The sequence below is a fragment of the Oncorhynchus tshawytscha genome, unplaced genomic scaffold, assembly GCF_018296145.1.
Source record: "Oncorhynchus tshawytscha isolate Ot180627B unplaced genomic scaffold, Otsh_v2.0 Un_scaffold_3215_pilon_pilon, whole genome shotgun sequence".
NCBI lineage: Eukaryota > Metazoa > Chordata > Actinopteri > Salmoniformes > Salmonidae > Oncorhynchus > Oncorhynchus tshawytscha.
The window spans coordinates 104678-132455 of record NW_024609515.1 but is presented as its reverse complement, the minus strand read 5'-3'; the positions used below and the strand labels follow the sequence as shown (position 1 = coordinate 132455).

At 45.8% G+C, this 27778-nt stretch overlaps 2 protein-coding genes and 1 long non-coding RNA gene across 27 annotated transcripts in view; all 3 read left to right on the top strand.

Annotated features, from left to right (window-relative positions):
• The window catches only part of LOC121845001 (axin-1-like), a 29341-nt gene extending 18384 nt beyond the window's left edge, over positions 1-10957 (top strand). Inside the window, exons 10-15 of one of the 3 annotated variants that reach the window (XR_006082266.1) lie at positions 5885-6101; positions 7891-8070; positions 8315-8566; positions 10270-10431; positions 10644-10857; positions 10924-10957. Coding sequence is in view for 2 of the 3 variants with exons in the window: in XM_042315656.1 (XP_042171590.1) it covers positions 5885-6101; positions 7891-8070; positions 8315-8566; positions 10270-10431; positions 10644-10770 (938 nt within the window). In the remaining variant the exon portion in view is untranslated. Of the gene's footprint in view, positions 1-5884; positions 6102-7890; positions 8071-8314; positions 8567-10269; positions 10432-10643; positions 10860-10923 lie in introns of those variants that run through there. The other 2 variants (XM_042315657.1, XM_042315656.1) reach the window with 2 other exon arrangements.
• Positions 10958-13620: 2663 nt separating this feature from the next.
• On the top strand, positions 13621-18070 carry LOC112238777. 23 transcript variants are annotated; one of them, XR_006082272.1, is made up of 7 exons: positions 13621-14255; positions 14678-14730; positions 14808-14965; positions 15297-15339; positions 15624-15942; positions 15977-16103; positions 16300-18070. It is a non-coding gene; the product is annotated as an uncharacterized LOC112238777 (long non-coding RNA). The 23 variants fall into 23 exon arrangements; XR_006082274.1 differs by having other exon boundaries at positions 15276-15339; XR_006082267.1 differs by lacking the exon at positions 15297-15339 and adding an exon at positions 15462-15504 and having other exon boundaries at positions 14808-14986; positions 15645-15942.
• A 3002-nt stretch (positions 18071-21072) lies between these two features.
• The window catches only part of LOC112238770 (general transcription factor 3C polypeptide 1), a 103885-nt gene continuing 97179 nt past the window's right edge, over positions 21073-27778 (top strand). The window contains 4 exon segments of the mRNA XM_042315650.1: positions 21073-21529; positions 22188-22391; positions 24030-24206; positions 24434-24577. Coding sequence (XP_042171584.1) covers positions 21309-21529; positions 22188-22391; positions 24030-24206; positions 24434-24577 — 746 coding nt within the window. The 5' untranslated portion in view covers positions 21073-21308.

The window sequence follows — 27778 nt, the reverse complement described above, 5'->3', positions numbered from 1 at the left end:
CGGAGGCCTGCCTGGGTGGACTCGTCCATTGGCGGAGGCCTGCCTGGGTGGACTCGTCCATTGGCGGAGGCCTGCCTGGGTGGACTCGTCCATTGGCGGAGGCCTGCCTGGGTGGACTCGTCCATTGGCGGAGGCCTGCCTGGGTGGACTCGTCCATTGGCGGAGGCCTGCCTGGGTGGACTCGTCCATTGGCGGAGGCCTGCCTGGGTGGACTCGTCCATTGGCGGAGGCCTGCCTGGGTGGACTCGTCCATTGGCGGAGGCCTGCCTGGGTGGACTCGTCCATTGGCGGAGGCCTGCCTGGGTGGACTCGTCCATTGGCGGAGGCCTGTTTTCTTGTTAATGCATTCAATAATATTCCAGTCTTCCCGTTGTTGTTGTTGGGGTGGACATGTTGTTTACAGAGCACACAGGCTACACTTATCAGGAAAAAAGTTTGGGATTATTTCATTCCATTTACGAGTTCTCAATTAATTCATTGTCTTTTGTTTGTAGCGATCCTGTCAATCTTGAGTAACGACACACCCCTGATTACACATAGAAGTAGTCCTATAGGCTACCTGGCCTGATTAGTAGTAGTCCTATAGGCTACCTGGCCTGATTACACATAGAAGTAGTCCTATAGGCTACCTGGCCTGATTAGTAGTAGTCCTATAGGCTACCTGGCCTGATTACACATAGAAGTAGTCCTATAGGCTACCTGGCCTGATTACACATAGAGGTAGTCCTATAGGCTACCTGGCCTGATTACACATAGGTAGTCCTATAGGATACCTGGCCTGATTACACATAGAAGTAGTCCTATAGGATACCTGGCCTGATTACACATAGAGGTAGTCCTATACTACCTGGCCTGATTACACATAGTAGTAGTCCTATAGGCTACCTGGCCTGATTACACATATAAGTAGTCCTATAGGCTACCTGGCCTGATTAGTAGTAGTCCTATAGGCTACCTGGCCTGATTACACATAGAAGTAGTCCTATAGGCTACCTGGCCTGATTACACATAGTAGTCCTATAGGCTACCTGGCCTGATTAGTAGTAGTCCTATAGGCTACCTGGCCTGATTAGTAGTAGTCCTATAGGCTACCTGGCCTGAATAGTAGTAGTCCTATAGGCTACCTGGCCTCATTACACATAGTAGTCCTATAGGCTACCTGGCCTGATTACACATAGTAGTCCTATAGGCTACCTGGCCTGATTACACATAGAAGTAGTCCTATAGGCTACCTGGCCTCATTACACATAGTAGTCCTATAGGCTACCTGGCCTGATTACACATAGTAGTCCTATAGGCTACCTGGCCTGATTAGTAGTAGTCCTATAGGCTACCTGCCTGATTACACATAGAAGTAGTCCTATAGGCTACCTGGCCTGATTACACATAGTAGTAGTCCTATAGGCTACCTGGCCTGATTAGTAGTAGTCCTATAGGCTACCTGGCCTGATTAGTAGTAGTCCTATAGGCTACCTGGCCTGAATAGTAGTAGTCCTATAGGCTACCTGGCCTGATTACACATAGTAGTCCTATAGGCTACCTGGCCTGATTACACATAGTAGTCCTATAGGCTACCTGGCCTGATTACACATAGTAGTCCTATAGGCTACCTGGCCTGATTAGGTAGTCCTACCTACCTGGCCTGATTAGTAGTAGTCCTATAGGCTACCTGGCCTGATTACACATAGAAGTAGTCCTATAGGCTACCTGGCCTGATTACACATAGTAGTAGTCCTATAGGCTACCTGGCCTGATTATTAGTAGTCCTATAGGCTACCTGGCCTGATTAGTAGTAGTCCTATAGGCTACCTGGCCTGATTACACATAGAAGTAGTCCTATAGGCTACCTGGCCTGATTACACATAGAGGTAGTCCTATAGGCTACCTGGCCTGATTACACATAGAAGTAGTCCTATAGGATACCTGGCCTGATTACACATAGAAGTAGTCCTATAGGATACCTGGCCTGATTACACATAGAGGTAGTCCTATAGGCTACCTGGCCTGATTACACATAGTAGTAGTCCTATAGGCTACCTGGCCTGATTACACATATAAGTAGTCCTATAGGCTACCTGGCCTGATTAGTAGTAGTCCTATAGGCTACCTGGCCTGATTACACATAGAAGTAGTCCTATAGGCTACCTGGCCTGATTACACATAGTAGTAGTCCTATAGGCTACCTGGCCTGATTAGTAGTAGTCCTATAGGCTACCTGGCCTGATTAGTAGTAGTCCTATAGGCTACCTGGCCTGAATAGTAGTAGTCCTATAGGCTACCTGGCCTCATTACACATAGTAGTCCTATAGGCTACCTGGCCTGATTACACATAGAAGTAGTCCTATAGGCTACCTGGCCTCATTACACATAGTAGTCCTATAGGCTACCTGGCCTGATTACACATAGAAGTAGTCCTATAGGCTACCTGGCCTGATTAGTAGTAGTCCTATAGGCTACCTGGCCTGATTACACATAGAAGTAGTCCTATAGGCTACCTGGCCTGATTACACATAGTAGTAGTCCTATAGGCTACCTGGCCTGATTAGTAGTAGTCCTATAGGCTACCTGGCCTGATTAGTAGTAGTCCTATAGGCTACCTGGCCTGAATAGTAGTAGTCCTATAGGCTACCTGGCCTCATTACACATAGTAGTCCTATAGGCTACCTGGCCTGATTACACATAGAAGTAGTCCTATAGGCTACCTGGCCTCATTACACATAGTAGTCCTATAGGCTACCTGGCCTGATTACACATAGAAGTAGTCCTATAGGCTACCTGGCCTGATTAGTAGTAGTCCTATAGGCTACCTGGCCTGATTACACATAGAAGTAGTCCTATAGGCTACCTGGCCTGATTACACATAGTAGTAGTCCTATAGGCTACCTGGCCTGATTAGTAGTAGTCCTATAGGCTACCTGGCCTGATTAGTAGTAGTCCTATAGGCTACCTGGCCTGAATAGTAGTAGTCCTATAGGCTACCTGGCCTCATTACACATAGTAGTCCTATAGGCTACCTGGCCTCATTACACATAGTAGTCCTATAGGCTACCTGGCCTGATTACACATAGAAGTAGTCCTATAGGCTACCTGGCCTGATTACACATAGTAGTAGTCATATAGGCTACCTGGCCTGATTAGTAGTAGTCCTATAGGCTACCTGGCCTGATTACACATAGAAGTAGTCCTATAGGCTACCTGGCCTGATTAGTAGTAGTCCTAGGCTACCTGGCCTGATTACACATAGAAGTAGTCCTATAGGCTACCTGGCCTGATTACACATAGAGGTAGTCCTATAGGCTACCTGGCCTGATTACACATAGTAGTAGTCCTATAGGCTACCTGGCCTGATTACACATAGAAGTAGTCCTATAGGCTACCTGGCCTGATTAGTAGTAGTCCTATAGGCTACCTGGCCTGATTACACATAGAAGTAGTCCTATAGGCTACCTGGCCTGATTACACATAGTAGTAGTCCTATAGGCTACCTGGCCTGATTAGTAGTAGTCCTATAGGCTACCTGGCCTGATTAGTAGTAGTCCAATAGGCTACCTGGCCTGAATAGTAGTAGTCCTATAGGCTACCTGGCCTCATTACACATAGTAGTCCTATAGGCTACCTGACCTGATTACACATAGAAGTAGTCCTATAGGCTACCTGGCCTGATTACACATAGTAGTAGTCATATAGGCTACCTGGCCTGATTAGTAGTAGTCCTATAGGCTACCTGGCCTGATTACACATAGAAGTAGTCCTATAGGCTACATGGCCTGATTAGTAGTAGTCCTATAGGCTACCTGGCCTGATTACACATAGAAGTAGTCCTATAGGCTACCTGGCCTGATTACACATAGAGGTAGTCCTATAGGCTACCTGGCCTGATTACACATAGAAGTAGTCCTATAGGATACCTGGCCTGATTACACATAGAGGTAGTCCTATAGGCTACCTGGCCTGATTACACATAGTAGTAGTCCTATAGGCTACCTGGCCTGATTACACATAGAAGTAGTCCTATAGGCTACCTGGCCTGATTAGTAGTAGTCCTATAGGCTACCTGGCCTGATTACACATAGAAGTAGTCCTATAGGCTACCTGGCCTGATTACACATAGTAGTAGTCCTATAGGCTACCTGGCCTGATTAGTAGTAGTCCTATAGGCTACCTGGCCTGATTAGTAGTAGTCCTATAGGCTACCTGGCCTGAATAGTAGTAGTCCTATAGGCTACCTGGCCTCATTACACATAGTAGTCCTATAGGCTACCTGGCCTGATTACACATAGAAGTAGTCCTATAGGCTACCTGGCCTGATTACACATAGTAGTAGTCATATAGGCTACCTGGCCTGATTAGTAGTAGTCCTATAGGCTACCTGGCCTGATTACACATAGAAGTAGTCCTATAGGCTACATGGCCTGATTACACATAGAAGTAGTCCTATAGGCTACATGGCCTGCAGGCATATAAATGTGCCCATTTGGGTATCGTATTTCTGATTGGCTTAAAGCAGCGTGCGTCACTGTGGAGCTTCTCAGAGTCGTTTGTTCTTCACTTCATTGAGAATGACTGTAGTCCCTCAATGTAGCGTATTCGTAAAATGTTACCAGCTCTCTCCCTTTTCGATAACCACTCAGCATGTTGGGGGGGGGTGTAATGCTCTGATCCAGTGGAAACGTCTTAAAAAAGACCTACCTGATTACTTCTTAGCTCGCTGGCGTGGGACACTCTGAGGTGGCAGAATATTTTATACAGTGTGGTAAGGTTGTTAGTATGATCGGGCTGGACGAAGTTTATAGTTGATATGGTGTTTCCAGTTCCTCACAGACATCCCATGCCTAGCCAATGTGATTTATAGATTCATCCCATGCCTAGCCAATGTGATTTATAGATTTATTTTATCAGGATATTTTCCACCTGCAGGGTGCCATGTTTTTTATCAGGATATTTTCCACCTGCAGGGTGCCATGTTTTTTATCAGGATATTTTCCACCTGCAGGGTGCCATGTTTTTTATCAGGATATTTTCCACCTGCAGGGTGCCATGTTTTTTATTAGGATATTTTACACCTGCAGGGTGCCATGTTTTTTATTAGTTGGTTTATGTTGGGCTGTTTTTACATAATCGTCATGGCAATAGAAGTTAGTTTTTAGATTTCTATTCTTTTCATTTAAATATAATTTGTTTACATTGAGGCCGGCAGGGTAGCCTAGTGGTTAGAGTGTAGGGGCGGCAGTGTAGCCTAGTGGTTAGAGTGTAGGGCGGCAGGGTAGCCTAGTGGTTAGAGTGTAGAGGCGGCAGGGTAGCCTAGTGGTTAGAGTGTAGAGGCGGCAGGGTAGCCTAGTGGTTAGAGTGTAGAGGCGGCAGGGTAGCCTAGTGGTTAGAGTGTAGGGGTGAAATGGATTTTCCCATTCTGGTTAGGCTATGATGATTTCTAGCTCCCTCTTTAGTCATTTTTGGCGTCTTCATTATTTTTTTAAATCTCCGTGTTTAAAGCATCAGACAAGCTCAGTAGTCTACGTACGTACAGTGTTGACGTTGTATAATTAATGTGATGGAGTGTATTCAACCAACAGACCATCAGAGTAGGAGTCATATTCCATAGAATCATATTCTTTATGATTTTAAAGGTCAATCTGATCCCAGATCAGCACTCTTACCCTGAGAGGCTTTATAAGTACAGGCCCAGAGGTACAGAGGTGAAATGTACCAAAGACCACCGCTAAACCAATCTCTTTTTGAATGTGTCCATAAAGGTTGTTCCACCACATGGCTACAAGCATGGCTACAAGCATGGCTACAAGCATGGCTACAAGCAAGGCTACCAGCATTTTGTTGGGTTAAGAGGTAGAGTTCTAGTTATTTAACCTATATGTCTCTGTTCCCTCAGGTGTGTACCACCACAAGCATGGCTACCACTACCCCCCAGGGGGCACCAAGCCCAAAGAGCCCCAGATGGATGAGGTGGTGCTGGGTGGAGGGGGAGGGGGAGGAGGCTCCAGGACCCAGGGGAGTGGCCTGTGGAACGGGGAGGCCCACCACTACTCTACCGGGAAGGGACGCAACTACGCAGATGGGGCTGGGACCCTGGACGCAATGGGCTATAGGTTAGTACCTGGGGGGGTTATGGGTTATCAGTGTTGTCGTACTTGAGGCTAGGACTCGAACTAAACTCGGACTCAAGTCACGATTTTCATGACTAGAACAGTTCAGCCTCACTAATGTAGAACTCTGTCCACTAGCTAGTCTTACTAATGTAGAACCCTGTCAACTAGCTAGTCTTACTAATGTAGAACTCTGTCCACTAGCTAGTCTTACTAATGTAGAACCCTGTCAACTAGCTAGTCTTACTAATGTAGAACTCTGTCCACTAGCTAGTCTTACTAATGTAGAACTCTGTCCACTAGCTAGTCTTACTAATGTAGAACTCTGTCAACTAGCTAGTCTTACTAATGTAGAACCCTGTCCACTAGCTAGTCTTACTAATGTAGAACTCTGTCCACTAGCTAGTCTTACTAATGTAGAACCCTGTCCACTAGCTAGTCTTACTAATGTAGAACACTGTCCACTAGCTAGTCTTACTAATGTAGAACTCTGTCCACTAGCTAGTCTTACTAATGTAGAACACTGTCCACTAGCTAGTCTTACTAATGTAGAACCCTGTCCACTAGCTAGTCTTACTAATGTAGAACACTGTCCACTAGCTAGTCTTACTAATGTAGAACACTGTCCACTAGCTAGTCTTACTAATGTAGAACTCTGTCCACTAGCTAGTCTTACTAATGTAGAACTCTGTCAACTAGCTAGTCTTACTAATGTAGAACCCTGTCAACTAGCTAGTCTTACTAATGTAGAACCCTGTCAACTAGCTAGTCTTAATCATGCAGAACCCTGTCCACTAGCTAGTCTTAATCATGTAGAACACTGTCAACTAGCTAGTCTTACTAATGTAGAACTCTGTCAACTAGCTAGTCTTACTAATGTAGAACCCTGTCAACTAGCTAGTCTTACTAATGTAGAACTCTGTCAACTAGCTAGTCTTACTAATGTAGAACCCTGTCAACTAGCTAGTCTTACTAATGTAGAACCCTGTCAACTAGCTAGTCTTACTAATGTAGAACCCTGTCAACTAGCTAGTCTTACTAATGTAGAACTCTGTCAACTAGCTAGTCTTACTAATGTAGAACTCTGTCAACTAGCTAGTCTTACTAATGTAGAACCCTGTCAACTAGCTAGTCTTACTAATGTAGAACTCTGTCAACTAGCTAGTCTTACTAATGTAGAACCCTGTCAACTAGCTAGTCTTACTAATGTAGAACTCTGTCAACTAGCTAGTCTTACTAATGTAGAACCCTGTCAACTAGCTAGTCTTACTAATGTAGAACTCTGTCAACTAGCTAGTCTTACTAATGTAGAACTCTGTCAACTAGCTAGTCTTACTAATGTAGAACCCTGTCAACTAGCTAGTCTTACTAATGTAGAACCCTGTCAACTAGCTAGTCTTAATCATGCAGAACCCTGTCCACTAGCTAGTCTTAATCATGCAGAACCCTGTCCACTAGCTAGTCTTAATCATGCAGAACCCTGTCCACTAGCTAGTCTTAATCATGTAGAACACTGTCAACTAGCTAGTCTTACTAATGTAGAACTCTGTCCACTAGCTAGTCTTACTACTGTAGAACTCTGTCCACTAGCTAGTCTTACTTGAGCCCATCTGTCTCACCATACTGCCCCGTGTCTCACCATACTGCCCCGTGTCTCACCATACTGCCCCGTGTCTCACCATACTGCCCCGTGTCTCACCATACTGCCCCGTGTCTCACCATACTGCCCCGTGTCTCACCATACTGCCCCGTGTCTCACCATACTGACCTGTGTGTGTTCCCTGCACCCCAGTAGTAAGGGCAGCACCCTATCGAAGCGTGGCTCTAAGAAGGGGGTGGAGCCGACAGGTAAAGGTGATGAGGGGCGTGTCCAGGAGGCCCAGGTACCGCTGGAGGACCTGGAGAGAAACCACAAGATACTGCAGTGGATGATGGAGGGGGAGGCACTACGACACAAAAAGAACACACACGGGTAACACACACATACACACATACATACATACATACATACATACATACATACATACATACATACATACAGTAGGATGCACTCTCTGTCCCTCACTTACTCCAATGTTAACTAACCTTCTCTTTCTCTCTTGCTCCCCTTCACTCTCCCTCTTTCTCTCTCCCATCCCCTCCTCTTTCTCTCTCCTATCCCCCCCTCTCTTTCTCTCCCCCCCAACTCGGTTTCCTTCTCTCTCTCTCCCCTCTAGGAGTACCACAGGCTCCAGGAAGACCCAGGGGAGTGTGGAGCCGTTGAGACCCAGCTCTGTGGAGCGTCCTGGGGCAGTGCACCCCTGGGTGAGCGCCCAGTTGCGGAACAACGTGCAGCCCTCTCACCCTTTCATCCAGGACCCCACCATGCCCCCCAATCCCGCACCCAACCCCCTCACTCAGCTAGAGGAGGCCCGGAGGAGACTGGAGGAGGAGAGGAGGAGAACCGCCCTGCTGCAGGCTAAACAGAGGTAAGAGGAGGAGGGGTTGAGATTGGAACGAGGGGTTAGTGTTGATTAGGATCAGGGGGTTCTAGCAGGAGGCCTTTAAGTCTTTAAGCAGTGCTGTCTGTCTCATGTCTCCTCTCCTCCAGACAGAAGTCTTTAAGCAGTGCTGTCTGTCTCATGTGTCCATCTCTCCTCTCCTCCAGACAGAAGTCTTTAAGCAGTGCTGTCTGTCTCCTCTCCTCCAGACAGAAGTCTTTAAGCAGTACTGTCTGTCTCATGTCCTCTCCTCCAGACAGAAGTCTTTAGGAGTGCTGTCTGTCTCCTCCCAGGGAGTTTAAGCAGTACTGTCTGTCTCATGTCTCCTCTCCTCCAGACAGAAGTCTTTAAGCAGTGCTGTCTGTCTCCTCTCCTCCAGACAGAAGTCTTTAAGCAGTGCTGTCTGTCTCCTCTCCTCCAGACAGAAGTCTTTAAGCAGTGCTGTCTGTCTCCTCTCCTCCAGACAGAAGTCTTTAAGCAGTACTGTCTGTCTCATGTCTCCTCTCCTCCAGACAGAAGTCTTTAAGCAGTGCTGTCTGTCTCCTCTCCTCCAGACAGAAGTCTTTAAGCAGTGCTGTCTGTCTCCTCTCCTCCAGACAGAAGTCTTTAAGCAGTACTGTCTGTCTCATGTCTCCTCTCCTCCAGACAGAAGTCTTTAAGCAGTGCTGTCTGTCTCCTCTCCTCCAGACAGAAGTCTTTAAGCAGTGCTGTCTGTCTCCTCTCCTCCAGACAGAAGTCTTTAAGCAGTACTGTCTGTCTCATGTCTCCTCTCCTCCAGACAGAAGTCTTTAAGCAGTGCTGTCTGTCTCCTCTCCTCCAGACAGAAGTCTTTAAGCAGTACTGTCTGTCTCATGTCTCCTCTCCTCCAGACAGAAGTCTTTAAGCAGTGCTGTCTGTCTCATCTCTCCTCCAGACAGAAGTCTTTAAGCAGTGCTGTCTGTCTCATCTCTCCTCCAGACAGAAGTCTTTAAGCAGTGTTGTCTGTCTCCTCTCCTCCAGACAGAAGTCTTTAAGCAGTGCTGTCTGTCTCCTCTCCTCCAGACAGAAGTCTTTAAGCAGTACTGTCTGTCTCATGTCTCCTCTCCTCCAGACAGAAGTCTTTAAGCAGTGCTGTCTGTCTCCTCTCCTCCAGACAGAAGTCTTTAAGCAGTGCTGTCTGTCTCCTCTCCTCCAGACAGAAGTCTTTAAGCAGTACTGTCTGTCTCATGTCTCCTCTCCTCCAGACAGAAGTCTTTAAGCAGTACTGTCTGTCTCATCTCTCCTCCAGACATAAGTCTTTAAGCAGTGCTGTCTGTCTCATCTCTCCTCCAGACAGAAGTCTTTAAGCAGTGCTGTCTGTCTCATCTCTCCTCCAGACAGAAGTCTTTAAGCAGTGCTGTCTGTCTCCTCTCCTCCAGACAGAAGTCTTTAAGCAGTGCTGTCTGTCTCCTCTCCTCCAGACAGAAGTCTTTAAGCAGTGCTGTCTGTCTCCTCTCCTCCAGACAGAAGTCTTTAAGCAGTGCTGTCTGTCTCCTCTCCTCCAGACAGAAGTCTTTAAGCAGTGCTGTCTGTCTCCTCTCCTCCAGACAGAAGTCTTTAAGCAGTGCTGTCTGTCTCCTCTCCTCCAGACAGAAGTCTTTAAGCAGTGCTGTCTGTCTCCTCTCCTCCAGACAGAAGTCTTTAAGCAGTGCTGTCTGTCTCCTCTCCTCCAGACAGAAGTCCCTAAGCAGTAAGAAGCAGGGGTCACAGTGTGAGAACGTAACTGTGGCGTACTACTTCTGTGGCGAGCCAATCCCCTACCGCACCACGGCCAAAGGTCGCGTGGTGACCCTGGGACAGTTCAAGGAGCTACTCACCAAGAAGGGCTTCTACAGGTGAGAGGTCGTCGCTGTGGAGATTAAGCTCTGGAGACCATGGTGGTGTCCCAAATGGCGTCCTGTTCCCCTACGTAGGGCACTACTTGTGTGTTGATTCACTGTGTCTGTGTTGATTCATTGTGTGTGTGTGTGTGTTGATTCATTGTGTGTGTGTGTGTGTGTTGATTCATTGTGTGTGTGTGTTGACTCATTGTGTGTGTGTCTTCTAGGTTCTACTTTAAGAAGGTGAGTGATGAGTTTGACTGTGGCGTGGTGTTTGAAGAAGTCAAAGAGGACGACGCCGTCCTGCCCATCTACGAGGAGAAGATCATCGGTAAGGTAGAGAAGGTGGACTAAAACAGGAAATGGAGCCGGGAGGAAGTAGGAGGTGGAAGAAGAACAATGACGCAGAGAAAAGACTGAACCGAATCGGATTAAGAGGAGGTGGAGAGTGGAGAGAGTGCTTTTGGAATCGGGGGTTAAGGAGGGGGTGGGGGTGATGAAGAGGAGGTGGAGAGAGTGCTTTTGGAAGAGGAGGAGCGGGGGTTAAGGAGGGGGGTGAAGAGGAGGTGGAGAGAGTGCTTTTGGAAGAGGAGGAGACGGGAGGGGGAATGTCACTGCCTGTTCCAGGAGGGGGGAAAGGAGGATGAGACAGAAGACTGGAATGGTCCAGAATGTCACTGCCTCCTGGTTCCAGCGTAGAGGAACAGGCGTTTGGAAAGGAGGACGAGACAGAAGGATGGAATGGTCCAGAATGTCACTGCCTCCTGGTTCCAGCGTAGAGGAACAGGCGTTTGGAAAGGAGGATGAGACAGAAGGATGGAATGGTCCAGAATGTCACTGCCTCCTGGTTCCAGCGTAGAGGAACAGGCGTTTGGAAAGGAGGATGAGACAGAAGGATGGAATGGTCCAGAATGTCACTGCCTCCTGGTTCCAGCGTAGAGGAACAGGCGTTTGGAAAGGAGGATGAGACAGAAGGATGGAATGGTCCAGAATGTCACTGCCTCCTGGTTCCAGCGTAGAGGAACAGGCGTTTGGAAAGGAGGATGAGACAGAAGGATGGAATGGTCCAGAATGTCACTGCCTCCTGGTTCCAGCGTAGAGGAACAGGCGTTTGGAAAGGAGGACGAGACAGAAGGATGGAATGGTCCAGAATGTCACTGCCTCCTGGTTCCAGCGTAGAGGAACAGGCGTTTGGAAAGGAGGACGAGACAGAAGGATGGAATGGTCCAGAATGTCACTGCCTCCTGGTTCCAGCGTAGAGGAACAGGCGTTTGGAAAGGAGGATGAGACAGAAGGATGGAATGGTCCAGAATGTCACTGCCTCCTGGTTCCAGCGTAGAGGAACAGGCGTTTGGAAAGGAGGATGAGACGAGACAGAAGGATGGAATGGTCCAGAATGTCACTGCCTCCTGGTTCCAGCGTAGAGGAACAGGCGTTTGGAAAGGAGGACGAGACAGAAGGATGGAATGGTCCAGAATGTCACTGCCTCCTGGTTCCAGCGTAGAGGAACAGGCGTTTGGAAAGGAGGATGAGACAGAAGGATGGAATGGTCCAGAATGTCACTGCCTCCTGGTTCCAGCGTAGAGGAACAGGCGTTTGGAAAGGAGGATGAGACAGAAGGATGGAATGGTCCAGAATGTCACTGCCTCCTGGTTCCAGCGTAGAGGAACAGGCGTTTGGAAAGGAGGATGAGACAGAAGGATGGAATGGTCCAGAATGTCACTGCCTCCTGGTTCCAGCGTAGAGGAACAGGCGTTTGGAAAGGAGGATGAGACAGAAGGATGGAGGGATGAACAGGGTGAAAAGCCATTCTAAACAGTCTTCCTGCTCTGGGGGAGGAGTTGTTGTTCTCCTTCCAGAACCAGCTGCTGCTAAGTTGCTATGGAGACGTCATGGTGCTCGGAACAGGATGACGGCTGAGTTCCATTCTGGAATCTCACTCCCTTCAGTCCCTAGGGGGCGTCACTGAGGGGGCAGAGGGGATTCATGCGGCCCAAATAGCACCCTAGACCCCAGTGATCATCATCTAGATTCAGCCACAGGCGGATTTTTTTCTTTTCTTGAGTGGCTGGTCAGGGGACCTGAATATAATTACATATCATTTGTGGAATGCAAATTGACTGCAACAAGCCCAAACAAAGAGAGAATTTGACTAAAACATCATAATGTCAAACCTTGCTTACATTTGTATACGATCACATATCTATATATTATGCCTGGGAATACTTATGGAATACCGAAATGTAAAATCATTTGGAGCTGAGAGACTGTGTTTTTTTTTTTTACAAGCTTTTGGTGTTCCAAAATAAAAGCCCTACGGTCCCTGGTCACTATAGGGGATAGGCACGATGAGGTGAGGATGAAACGATGAGGTGAGGATTTTCACCGTGGAGCGGGAAAGCCTTCATCTCCTCAACACGTAGACCTCATTATGACATCAATCATTATGACATCATAAAGAACCTTCACGCTCCATCCTGTGATGTCACCTAGTGATGTCAAAGCATTCTGTTCAAACAAACACGGTTGTATAAAAACCGGTTTACTGCAGCTGTATATTTTTTGATACAACGCTACGCCTACGGACATCAAAGGAGAAGTAGTCTGTTTACCTGTAGACGTTATTACTATTGTTTCTGGGTGGGTAATGTACAGGTACTAGTAGGTTTTAACACATGTACAGGCTGGGGTAAGAGTCCCAAATGGCATCCTATTCCCTTTCTAGTGCACTACTTTTAACCAGAGCCCTTTGGCTAATGGCACCCTATTCCCTTTCTAGTGCACTACTTTTAACCAGAGCCCTTTGGCTAATGGCACCCTATTCCCTTTCTAGTGCACTACTTTTAACCAGAGCCCTTTGGCTAATGGCATCCTATTCCCTTTCTAGTGCACTACTTTTAACCAGAGCCCTTTGGCTAATGGCACCCTATTCCCTTTCTAGTGCACTACTTTTAACCAGAGCCCTTTGGCTAATGGCACCCTATTCCCTTTCTAGTGCACTACATTTAACCAGAGCCCTTTGGCTAATGGCACCCTATTCCCTTTCTAGTGCACTACTTTTAACCAGAGCCCTTTGGCTAATGGCACCCTATTCCCTTTCTAGTGCACTACTTTTAACCAGAGCCCTTTGGCTAATGGCACCCTATTCCCTTTCTAGTGCACTACTTTTAACCAGAGCCCTTTGGCTAATGGCATCCTATTCCCTTTCTAGTGCACTACTTTTAACCAGAGCCCTTTGGCTAATGGCATCCTATTCCCTTTCTAGTCCACTACTTTTAACCAGAGCCTATAGGGTAGGAGTCCACTCTGTGAAATAGGGTGCCTTTTGGAATGCTGCCAGTGTGTTTCTAAACCATCAAAGCTTGGGCTTGTCCCAAATTACACCCTATTTCCCCAGCTGGTGCACTACGTGGGGGGGGCGTTAGGGTGTGGTTTGGGACTCCTTGTGTTTTTATATGGAAAGGTATATATTTTAAAGCTAGATGGATGAGTCCTGTGAGGGCTGTCATCTTGTTCTCCAGGCAGTCCAGACATCTTCTCCAGGAGACGCTTCATGTCTATTGTCCTGTTCAACTGCCTCTGGCTGTTTGTCCCAAAGGGAACCCTATGTAGTGTAATACGTTTGAACAGGGTTCATAGAGTTCTGGTCAGAAGTAGTGCACTATATAGGGTATAGTGTGCCCTTTGGGACATACCTTCTTACTTATGTCCAGCCCTAATCCCCTACACCCTAGGTTGAACCCTAACCCCCTACACCCTAGGTTGAACCCTAACTCCTACACTCTAAGTTGAACCCTAACCCCTACACTCTAGGTTGAACCCTAACCCCTACACTCTAGGTTGAACCCTAACCCCTACACTCTAGGTTGAACCCTAACCCCTACACTCTAGGTTGAACCCTAACCCCTACACTCTAGGTTGAACCCTAACCCCTACACTCTAGGTTGAACCCTAACCCCTACACTCTAGGTTGAACCCTAACCCCCCTACACTCTAGGTTGAACCCTAACCCCTACACTCTAGGTTGAACCCCTACACTCACTCTAGGTTGAACCCTAACCCCTACACTCTAGGTTGAACCCCCCCTACACTCTAGGTTGAACCCCTAACCCCTACACCCCCTACTCTAGGTTGAAACCCCCTACACTCTAGGTTGAACCCCTACACTCTAGGTTGAACCCCTAACCCCTCTAGGTTGAAACCCCTACACTCTAGGTTGAAACCCCTAACCCCTACCCCCTTGAAACCCCCTACACTCTAGGTTGAACCCTACCCCTACACTCTAGGTTGAACCCCTAACCCCCTACACTCTAGGTTGAACCCCCTACACTCTAACCCCTACACTCTAGGTTGAACCCCCCCTACACTCTAGGTTGAACCCCTACACCTAGGTTGAAACCCCTACACTCTAGGTTGAAACCCCTACACTCTAGGTTGAACCCCCTAACCCCTACACTCTAGGTTGAACCCCCCCTACACTCTAGGTTGAACCCCCCCTACACTCTAGGTTGAAACCCCTACACTCTAGGTTGAACCCCCTACACTCTAGGTTGAACCCCCTACACTCTAGGTTGAACCCCCTACACTCTAAACCCCCTACACTCTAGGTTGAACCCCTACACTCTAGGTTGAACCCCTACACTAGGTTGACCCCTACACTCTAGGTTGAACCCCCCCCCTACACTCTAGGTTGAACCCCCTACACCCCCCTACACTCTAGGTTGAACCCCCCCTACACTCTAGGTTGAACCCCTACACTCTAGGTTGAACCCCCTACACTCTAGGTTGAACCCCTCTAGGTTGAACCCCTACCCCCCCTACACTCTAGGTTGAACCCCCCTACCCCCCCTACACTCTAGGTTGAAACCCCTACACTCTAGGTTGAAACCCCTACACTCTAGGTTGAAACCCCCTACACTCTAGGTTGAACCCCTACACTCTAGGTTGAACCCCCTACACTCTAGGTTGAACCCCTACACTCTAGGTTGAACCCCCTACACTCTAGGTTGAACCCCTACACTCTAGGTTGAACCCCTACACTCTAGGTTGAACCCCCTACACTCTAGGTTGAAACCCCCTACACTCTAGGTTGAACCCCTACACTCTAGGTTGAAACCCCTACACTCTAGGTTGAACCCCCCCCTACACTCTAGGTTGAACCCCTACACTCTAGGTTGAAACCCCTACACTCTACCCCTACACTCTAGGTTGAACCCCCTACACTCTAGGTTGAAACCCCCCTACACTCTAGGTTGAAACCCCTACACTCTAGGTTGAAACCCCTACACTCTAGGTTGAAACCCCTACACTCTAGGTTGAAACCCCTACACTCTAGGTTGAAACCCCCTACACTCTAGGTTGAAACCCCTACACTCTAGGTTGAAACCCCTACACTCTAGGTTGAAACCCCTACACTCTAGGTTGAAACCCCTACACTCTAGGTTGAAACCCCCTACACTCTAGGTTGAAACCCCTACACTCTAGGTTGAAACCCCTACACTCTAGGTTGAAACCCCTACACTCTAGGTTGAAACCCCTACACTCTACCCCTACACTCTAGGTTGAAACCCCTACACTCTAGGTTGAAACCCCTACACTCTAGGTTGAAACCCCTACACTCTAGGTTGAAACCCCCTACACTCTAGGTTGAAACCCCTACACTCTAGGTTGAAACCCCTACACTCTAGGTTGAAACCCTACACTCTAGGTTGAACCCCTACACTCTAGGTTGAACCCCCCCTACACTCTAGGTTGAAACCCCTACACTCTAGGTTGAACCACTCTACCCCTACACTCTAGGTTGAACCCCTAACCCTAGGTTGAACCCCTACTCTAGGTTGAACCCCCCTACACTCTAGGTTGAACCTACCCCCTACACTCTAGGTTGAACCCTAACCCCTACACTCTAGGTTGAACCCTAACCCCTACACTCTAGGTTGAACCCTAACCCCTACACTCTAGGTTGAACCCTAACCCCTTACACTCTAGGTTGAACCCTAACCCCCTACACTCTAGGTTGAACCCTACCCCCTACACTCTAGGTTGAATCCTAACCCCCTACACCCTAGATTTGGAGTGGGGGCTAGGGATCGGTTTGGAATTTGAAAACTGTCTGTCGATCATTAATGTACTGCAGCTCTCCCCAACTTCTCCCCTCAGACACCCAGGGCCTGTTTCTGTTTCAGATCGAAGCTGCTCCATAGCAGAGCACAGATCTGGGATCAGTTTACCCCTAACCCTGTCCTGTGTCTCAAGTGACACCCTATTCCCTATATAGTGCACTACTTTTCACCAGGTTTCATAGGGCTGTGGTCAGTAGTGCGCGATATAGGGAATAAGGTGTCACTCTCCGGAGAGGAAACTGTCTTAGGATCTGTTTTTTTTTTTTTTTACTCCAAGGTTCCTGGACTGTGTGTGTGTTCTATGTACTACGTTGTATTTCTACAATGAACTGATCTACGGTGCGTGGATCTATGTAAAGCCAAAGAACATTCGTAACCTGTCTGTGTCTGGACACTGTCTGTACATCTGTCTCTGTCCGTACAGTTAGTCCCGTTGTCAAACATCTTGTTTTATTGTGTGTCTGTCTGTTTGGCCGAAATTAACTTAGTTATCCCAATTTCCCTCAATCGTCCGGTCTATAATGTGGAGTTAAATGTATTGGGTTTAAAATCAACTTCTGGAGAAACAGTGCCTGATTTTGACTTGTACTCAGATCTGGTCGAAGAGGGTAAATACACAATAGGAATATTTCATCCCAAAAAAATCCAAGATGGTGACCCATTATAAATCCAAGATGGTGACCCACTATAAATCCAAGATGGTGACCCACTATAAATCCAAGATGGTGACCCACTATAAATCCAAGATGGTGACCCACTATAAATCAAGATGGTGACCCACTCTAAATTCAAGATGGTGACCCACTCTAAATTCAAGATGGTGACCCACTATAAATCCAAGATGGTGACCCACTCTAAATTCAAGATGGTGACCCACTCTAAATTCAAGATGGTGACCCACTCTAAATCCAAGATGGTGACCCACTCTAAATTCAAGATGATGACCCACTCTAAATTCAAGATGGAGACCCACTCGAAATTCAAGATGGTGGTCCCACTATCTTCCCCTCTGAATTATAACGTTTTAGATGAGAAAATGTTGCTTATCTGTCCAATAAATCGGCAAGCATGTTCTCATTTTATAAAAAATATATTTTACGATTATACGTTGGATTATACCTGATTTTAGTTGTAAACTACATTGCCCCTTCTGAATGGTATTTAATGCTGTGTTATTGGAAGTATTGGCGAGGGGGGTATCCTGGGTGTGTGCCTTTTTAATCCCATCCTAACTCAAATCACTGATTGTCATAACCTGTCATTACATGCTTTAGCCTCTAGGTGCTGTTGTTTTTTAAATCACTGTCATTTTTGTTTATTATTTTCAACCAACCATTACGCTGTGTCGGTCTAGACGAGCTCTTCACTATGTAAATATGTACATTGTCATATTTCCTATGTTTTTAGTCGTCAACCCGCTGCCAGCCAGCCAGTCTCTTGAGGTTTAGAAACTACAGACGACACAGATTGCTGGATTCACGTGTACAGTTCTTTTTAAAAAGGTACTTCGTCAATAAATACATTGAATAAAACATGACCCCTGTCCTTGTTGATGGAGTCGTAGAGCATCATTCTGTCGTCGACGAGGGCCGTCGCTATGCCGTCGACGAGGGCCGTCGCTATGCCGTCAACGAGGGCCGTCGCTATGTCGTCGACGAGGGCCGTCAGGATTTATGTGAAAAGGATCTATTGACGCTCTAGAAAACCTAAACACACTGCTTCTGGCGAGTCACTTCTACCAATCTATACATGGAGTCTGCTAAAGGTATCAATTAGGGAAGATATATCTATACATGGAGCCTGCTAAAGGTATCAATTAGAGAAGCACAATCTATACATGGAGTCTGCTAAAGGTATCAATTAGAGAAGCACAATCTATACATGGAGTCTGCTAAAGGTATCAATTAGAGAAGCACAATCTATACATGGAGTCTGCTAAAGGTATCAATTAGAGAAGCACAATCTATACATGGAGTCTGCTAAAGGTATCAATTAGGGAAGATATATCGGTAAGCATATCGGAATCGGCCGGGATTGGCTAAAAATGGCAACATGGGCATCGGCCCGATGTCTAGTTTAACGCTGATGTGCATACCAATATAACGTAGGTAGATGATGTAATGACGCCACAAATTATAACGCTACACGTACAACACAGCATTCCTAACCTCGCTGTGGATGGAGCAGTCAACAAGTCCAGCAGTCATTTGAAAGAGTAAGAACATTTCAGCGAGACAACTCAAAAGACTAAATCCATTAACGCCAAGATAATAGAATTCATTGCCCTTGACAATCAACTGTTCTCTGTCGTGGATGATGTTGGCTCTCAGCCGACTGGTCGAGCACCTCGAGCCCCAGTACACACTACTAAGTTGGCACTGTTTTTTTTCAGATGTTGCCCTACCGGAGTTACACAGTGTTGTTGAAACGCACATCCATGAGCTACTTGCTACGGGCTTCACTGCTATTAGCTTCACTGCTATTAGCTTCACTGCTATTAGCTTCACTGCTATTAGCTTCACTGCTATTAGCTTCACTGCTATTAGCTTCACTGCTATTAGCTTCACTGCTATTAGCTTCACTGCTATTAGCTTCACTGCTATTAGCTTCACTGCTATTAGCTTCACGACTGACATTTGGACCAGCGATGTCAGCCCCATGAGCATGCAGAGTCTGACAGCACAGCGGGGTCGACGAGGATTTCCTACTGAGGAAAGACGTATTGCTCAACAATGTGCTGGGTCTCATACCGCTGCCGCCATTTCAATGGCATTTGAGAACTTGTAAACATGAACACCCTCCTAGCTCCATTCAAACTACTGACTGGAGAAATAAGCTCATCACCTGTGTCTGCAGTAGACGTGATACCCTCCGTTATGGCATTGAAGCTCCTGCTCAACAAAACTGCCGACACAGAGCGTGGGGTTAACTTGGAAAAGTACTTGAGGCTGTGAACAAGCGATTCGGTGGCATTCTCTCTGAGCCTCTTTACTGTGTTGCCACCATGCTAGATGCTAGGTACAAGACCCGCTACTTCTTTAACAGGCATTCTCTCTGAGCCTCTTTACTGTGTCGCCACCATGCTCGATGCTAGGTACAAGACCCGCTACTTCTTTAACAGGCATTCTCTCTGAGCCTCTTTACTGTGTTGCCACCATGCTCGATGCTAGGTACAAGGACCACTACTTCTTTAACAGGCATTCTCTCTGAGCCTCTTTACTGTGTTGCCACCATGCTCGATGCTAGGTACAAGACCCGCTACTTCTTTAACAGGCATTCTCTCTGAGCCTCTTTACTGTGTTGCCACCATGCTAGATGCTAGGTACAAGACCCGCTACTTCTTTAACAGGCATTCTCTCTGAGCCTCTTTACTGTGTTGCCACCATGCTAGATGCTAGGTACAAGACCCGCTACTTCTTTAACAGGCATTCTCTCTCAGCCTCTTTACTGTGTTGCCACCATACTAGATGCTAGGTACAAGGACCACTACTTCTTTAACAGGCATTCTCTCTGAGCCTCTTTACTGTGTTGCCACCATGCTAGGTACAAGACCCGCTACTTCTTTAACAGGCATTCTCTGAGCCTCTTTACTGTGTTGCCACCATGCTAGATGCTAGGTACAAGGACCACTACTTCTTTAACAGGCATTCTCTCTGAGCCTCTTTACTGTGTCGCCACCATGCTAGATGCTAGGTACTTCGATGCAGACAGGAAACGGCACAGCAAGTAAGTGAAAGAAATAGGTTTTGATAATGTTTTACTGGTAATGGGGACATGCTTAATTAAATGCCCCAAAAAATAACTTTTTGCTGTGTGTAAACCATTTAACTACTAGAATGCTGAAAAGGCCGCTAACATTTTTTTTATATCAGTATCGGGTTTTTGGCAAGGAAAATATTGGATAACAGGATCGGCCAAAAATGTAATATCGGTGCATCCCTACTACCAATCTATACATAGTAGGGAGGCAGGGTAGCCTAGTGGTTAGAGCGTTGGAGTTCATATCCCCGAGCTGACGAGGTACAAATCTGTCGTTCTGCCCCCGAACAGGCAGTTAACCCACTCTTCCTAGGCCGTCATTGAAAATAAGAATTTGTTCTGAACTGATTTGCCTAGTTAAATAAAGGTTAAATAAAAAATAGTCCGCAAAAGGTACCAATCTAGGGCCCTATTCCTAGGGACAGTTCCTATTGAACATGCTTTTATGTCCAGGACTTAAAATCCTGTAATGTATGCAGGCAATCCTCAAATTTGTTCCCTTCACTTTAAGGACAGTCCCGAGCTATTCCGCAACATAATGTAACGACCCTGGCTCAGCCCTTTTAATATCAGGAGTTGGATGCAATAACGTTTGTTGATTTCAGTTTATTGCCCTCAATGAATTGTGTTGTGACGATGACTATACAGTTTCCGTTTTGATGTTTACAGGTAAATGTGAGTAGGACGCCATCTTGTGGAACATTGGGAAATGTCCTCCAGGAAACTCGACGGTCCGAGTGACGCGGAATGACGTACAACACGAGGTCAAAGTTTACACGTGCAACGTCACGATAGGAACACAGTTGGAACGTCAGCTTCCAAAGAAAACATATACGTTTCTGCGTGAAATGTGCTTGATTTCACGTTTAATTGAGCGGTTTTTACTTAAACAGGGTACAATGCAGATGCTTTGAATGCATATCGAGACGTACAGTAGTAGTTGGTCATTTTTTAAACTTTTGAGTTACGAATTTGCAGCGGAGCTAGTGAGCTAACGTTAGTTTGCTAGACATGGATCCGCTAGACATAGTAATGGACGAAGTGGCGTTGGAGGGACTGGACGGGGTTACTATCCTCTCTCTGTGGATTCGGTTGGAAAAGAGGAACCCTCCTTTCCCACGGAATCTAGACCCGTGTACTAAAGAGTTCATTTGGAAATCCTTGGTCTCGAACCACGAAGTCGACTTCTACGAGCTGCCGCAAGAGAGAGCGGACGTCGTGCTCGTCGACCGGTAGGTTGGAGTTGTCTTTACGCGTCGATCACACGTACAGTGTCATTACGAAAAAAAAATGGGACGGAGCATCATCTGGATATGTGTGCAACAAAAGTTCAACATTGACCTAATGCTTCCATTTCTGTCAAGCCGTCTACGCGTACAGTTTGACGCAGACTTGAGATAAATCCAACGTACGTACCACACCGAACGCTCTGCAACGCAATGTTGCAAGGCACACGCAGCGTTACATTGGAATGAATGTACTTCTTCTGGTCGACCAAAATGCATTGACACTGTCGGCGTGATCGAGCCGTCACTTGTCTAGCTACTTAAGTACGTTCAAAACAAATTAGAAATTGGAGAGAAAAAACTAGCTCCAACTACGAACATTTTGTTTTGAACTTGGATTTCCCAGTTCCCAACATCAGTCCTGCTATACATTTTCCCGATGTCGTACATTTGTAGCGTTATGGCATTGTTTGATAGCCTATGAATTTGAAACAAAATATCTAACTAGCTAGTAAAATCATTCAGTTAGTAGTGTCACCAAAGCTGACACTACTAACTAGTTAACTAACCTTGATGGCTAAATATCTAGTGCCAAATGTTCAATTAGCTGTGTGCAAGTTGCCAACGCCACTATCCCTCTCCATGCCGTATGTCTGTTCTTCAGATTTGCAGACATAGATCCAGACACAGGGATTCAGGAAGCATCCCATTGGGACAGAGTGGACTCCTACCCTGTCCAGATCTTATTGGAGGATAAGAGTGGAATCCAGGGCTCGTGTGTCTTCTTCAAGGAGAGGAGAAACGTCACCCCAATCATCCGCACCACCAACCTGACGCCATGTGTAACGTTAGAGGACGCCTTCAAAAGGTGGGAGAAAGTGTGTGTGTGTGAATTCAAGATGGGGCGGCAGGGTAGGCTAGTGGTTAGAGCGTTGGACTAGTAACCGGAAGGTTGCTAGTTCAAACCCATGAGCTGACAAGGTACAATCTGTCGTTCTGCCCCTGAACAGGCAGTTAACCCACTGTTCCTAGGCCGTCATTGAAAATAAGAATGTGTGGCTTGCGTGAATGTGTGGCTAGTTAAATAAAAAAGATATCTCTAACACATTCATATCCAGCTGGTCCCAATTCCTCCACCTCTCCTTGGCTGTTACTCAGGCTGTTATGTCTAAGCTATAATCATGAAGTTTGATCTTAACAAGTTAGCAAACGCATAGCTGGATCCCTGAGCTGGATCCCTGAGCTGGATCTAATTTGACACTTATAGTTGTACTTCGTTATAAGCCGGAGCACGCAAGGCGATATTGAAAATCACACCATCGGTGTTTCGAAATGCCCCCGTATGCTATATAAACGGTATACCGCCCACTTCAATGTTTGTAGATCTGTAAGGTGGAAGCAATAAACTGGTGCACGTTGGTGTTGTAAATGGTGGTGTTGTAAATGGTGGTGTTGTAAATGGTGGTGTTGTAAATGGTGGTGCACGTTGGTGTTGTAAATGGTGGTGTTGTAACCGGTGGTGTTGTAAATGGTGGTGTTGTAACCGGTGGTGCACGTTGGTGTTGTAAACGGTGGTGCAATAAACGAATGACGTGGTGTTGAAATGTATGTTGTAAATGGTGGTGCACGTTGGTGTTGTAAATGGTGGTGTTGTAAATGGTGGTGTTGTAACCGGTGGTGTTGTAAATGGTGGTGTTGTAACCGGTGGTGCACATTGGTGTTGTAACCGTGTTGTAAATGGTGGTGTTGTAAATGGTGGTGTTGTAACCGGTGGTGTTGTAAATGGTGGTGTTGTAACCGGTGGTGCACGTTGGTGTTGTAACCGGTGGTGTTGTAACCGGTGGTGCACGTTGGTGTTGTGAACGGTGGTGTTGTAAACGGTGGTGTTGTAACCGGTGGTGCACGTTGGTGTTGTAACCGGTGGTGCACGGTGGTGTTGTAACCGGTGGTGCACGGTGGTGTTGTAACCGGTGGTGCACGGTGGTGTTGTAACCGGTGGTGCATGGTGGTGTTGTGAACGTTGGTGTTGTGAACGGTGGCGCACGTTGGTTTAGGTTTCAGCGTCAGAAATAGAAATGACTTCTATTTTAGCGCTTGGCCACGCAGACGCTGGCTGGTGCGTGAGCAGCGCGGTGCAATAATTGAATGACGTGTTTAAATGTATTTTGCGACGTGAGCTGTGTGGTCGGCATGTTACATCAGGGTTTAGGGCCGAGGGGGAGGGATAGGGAGGGATATGGGACCGGCTGTTAACATTACGTTAGCTGGCCCGACTACAGAAAGTCATAGACCCAACTGATCACCTCTCCTCCAGGTAGAATCAATCCACAACTTGTCATCAACCAGTCAGGTAGATATTAAGAATGGTCCTAAAACAACCCCTAACCCATAATGACCTCTCCTCCTCCAGGTAGAATCAATCCACAACTTGTCATCAACTAGTCAGGTAGATACTAAGAATGGTCCTAAAACAACCCTTAACCCATGATGACCTCTCCTCCTCCAGGTGGGGGAGGAAGCTGGTAATGGTGGCCTCCCAGAGGTTAAGGTTCAGGGTGTTAATAGGTGACGGAGGAGACCCGGACTTGAAGCTGACTGACCACTCATACTGTATCCTGGAGAGGGTGGGGAGGGCCCGCTGGCAGGGAGAGCTACAGAGAGACCTGCACTCCTGCTCATTCAAGTAGGAAAACACATCTCTACCTCTTTAGCTACAGAGAGACCTGCACTCCTGCTCATTCAAGTAGCTGGCTTGACAGGAAAACCACAGTGATCTCCTCTACCTCTTTAGTGTTTATGTACCAGCATGCTCTCTGTCACTTTCTCATCTCTGCAAAGTTGCTGGAATACCACTTATTGTCTGTTCTGATTGGTCACACTATGTAATAAGCTGTGTTGTGATTGGTGCAGGACGGACGCGAGGAAGATGCACTACTTGAGGAAGTCTCTGACACAGAATGATCTGATCACCATGCAGTCTCATGTCCTCAGACTGGCCAGCGGAGCACAGCAACACTCCATACTGCTCCTGCTCAAACGCTTCCATGTAGACCGGTCAGTACACACTCTCTAAACTGATTCAGTTCTAAACCTGATTCACTCTCTAACCTGATTCACTCTCTAACCTGATTCACTCTCTAACCTGATTCAGTTCTAAACCTGATTCAATTCTAAACCTGATTCACTCTAACCTGTTTCAGTTCTAAACCTGATTTACTCTCTAACCTGATTCAATTCTAAACCTGAGTCACTCTCTAACCTGATTCAGTTCTAAACCTGATTTACTCTCTAACCTGATTCAGTTCTAAACCTGATTTACTCTCTAACCTGATTCAATTCTAAACCTGAGTCACTCTCTAACCTGATTCAGTTCTAAACCTGAGTCACTCTCTAACCTGATTCAGTTCTAAACATGATTCAATTCTAAACCTGATTCACTCTCTAACCTGATTCAGTTCTAAACCTGATTCACTCTCTAACCTGATTCAGTTCTAAACCTGATTCAATTCAAGGGCTTTATTGGCATGGAAAACATATGTTTACATTTCCAAAGCAAGTGAAGTCGATCATTTTTATTGTTTATTTCACTTTTGTTTATTAACTGTAAACAATACACTCACAGAAGTTCCCAAAAAATAAAGACATTTCAAATGTTGTAATGATGTACAAATGGTTAAAGTACAAAAGGGAAAATAAATATACATAAATATGGATTGTATTTACTAGAGGTTGACCGATTTATGATTTTTCAACACCGATGCCGATTATTCGGAGGACCAAAAAAAGCCGATGTCGAGTCTTTGGCTATGCCGGATTAAGTGATATGACATGCTATTCTATAAAATAACTTCTCCGTAATTAATATTACCTGATTGAGCTAATCATGTAAATGTAATTAACTAGAGAGTCAGGGCACCACAAAATAATATTTATAGAGCTGTTATCTTCCGAATAAACTCTGAAAGACCTAGTCATTTTTTACATCAATAGCAGTCAATATTTATCGTCATCTTAATTCAGTCTCAACCAAGAATTTACAACTTTCAGATATCTGCACGAACCCTGGCTCACAAGTTGAATCGGCAATACAAAATTGGTTTGAATTATTTATTTACTAAATACCTAACTAATCACACACAATTACACATACATATAATTAAATCATAACTTTATTACAAATTACGTCATAAAGGAAAACGTCCCTAGCGGGCGGAACAGATATGACAGCTTGTTACACAAAAGAAAAGGGGCTGGGTTTGAGTGAAAGAGCTGGAAGACTGAGGAACAAAGGGCGAAGCTGTGCTATCGTAAATACAGTATCTTATGCATTCTAAATTACCGCCCATTTGGAAAAGGAAAATGCAATAAATATTTACTCTGAGCTGCGCTTCGGTAGGTTAGTGTTAAATTGGAAGGCCGTGTTGCCCAACCGAGTCCTTTGAAGAATGCCTCTGGTTGTCAATTGGACACGTTGTAGTAACGTCGTTGGGTGATAGACGGGATACTCTGTCTGTTCCTTCCTAACTCTCGTTTGCATCTGCTGTTGCTAACTCAACGGCTATGAGGTATCACTTCTGTAGTGAATAAGAGTTCAAAGTTGGGGCGGCAGGGTAGCCTAGTGGTTAGAGCATTGGACTAGTAACCGAAAGGTTGCAAGTTCGAATCCCCGAGCTGACAAGGTACAAATCTGTCGTTCTGCCCCTGAACAGGCAGTTAACCCACTGTTCCTAGGCCGTCATTGAAAATAAGAATATGTTCTTAACTGACTTGCCTAGTAAAATAAAGGTAAAATTTGTAAAAAATTAAAAAGTTCATACCATTCGCAACCAAAGCTCACGCTGATGTTGGCTTCGTTCTGTAGTTATCTGAACCATTCTGACATAGGACCGTCGTCCTCGGAACAGGAGGTTACATTGTCGTCAAGGGCTATATAGGAAGGGAGAGGAGGGCGTGTTTGAAAAGTTTTATAGCCCATGTCCCTTCACATTGAGCAGAGCCATATCTTATGAAAACCCAAATCTCACATTTTAGAAGCTAAAATCACATTTCATCCCATCACGAATAATTTCATATTCAAACATTTAAATTGAACAACAATTCCATGTGAATCTGATAACTCTGATGTGTAGACTTTCCACTGTAGAGTTTGTCATCTTATCATTGATGAGAATGTCTCAGATAACAACCGAACCGACATCATATTCATTAAGTACCACCGCATATGTTCAATTGTTCGGATTACCAGAATATAGTTCATTTCCCCCCACCTACTGATGTTTCCAGAATCTCTATGTTAACCAAGGGTTGTGCAAATGTAACCTCAGTAGGGTAGAGAGAGAAAAAAGGGGGGAAGAGGTATTTATGACTCTCATAAACCCCCAGGCCAACGTCATGACACCGATTAATCGGCCGATTTTATTTTTATTTTTTACATTTACATTTATATATTTGTAATAATGACAATTACAACAATACTGAATGAACACTTATTTTAACTTATTATAATACATCAATAAAATCAATTTAGCCTCAAATAAATAATGAAACATGTTCAATTTGGTTTAAATAATGCAAAAACAAAGTGTTGGAGAAGAAAGTAAAAGTGCAACATGTGCCATGTAAGAAAGCTAACGTTTAAGTTCCTTGCTCAGAACATATGGTGAAGTTGTTCTTCCATTACATGTTTTCCAAAAATGATTTATTCAAGAATGTGTTGATGACCATTCTTTGAATGTTTTTACTTAGTACATTTTATCTTGTTAAAAGGTGGTTCCTTTTAACATGAGTCTTCAATATTCCCAGGTAAGAAGTTTTAGGTTGTAGTTATTATAGTAATTATGACATGTTGACTATTTCTCTCTCTACCATTTGTATTTCATATACCTTTGACTATTGGATGTTCTTATAGGCACTTTAGTATTGCCAGTGTAACAGTATAGCTTCCGTCCCTCTCCTCGCTCCTAACTGGGCTCGAACCAGGAACACATCGACAACAGCCACCTTCGAAGCAGCTTTACTCATGCAGAGCAAGGGGAATAACTACTCCAAGTCTCAGAGCGAGTGACGTTTGAAACGCTATTAGCGCGCACCCCGCTAACTAGCTAGCCATTTCACATCGGTTACACCAGCCTAATCTCGGGCGTTTATAGGCTTGAAGTCATAAACAGCTCAATGCTTGAAGCACAGCGAAGAGCTGCTGGCAAAACGCACTAAAGTGCTGTTTGAATGGATGCTTACGAGCCTGCTTCTGCCTTC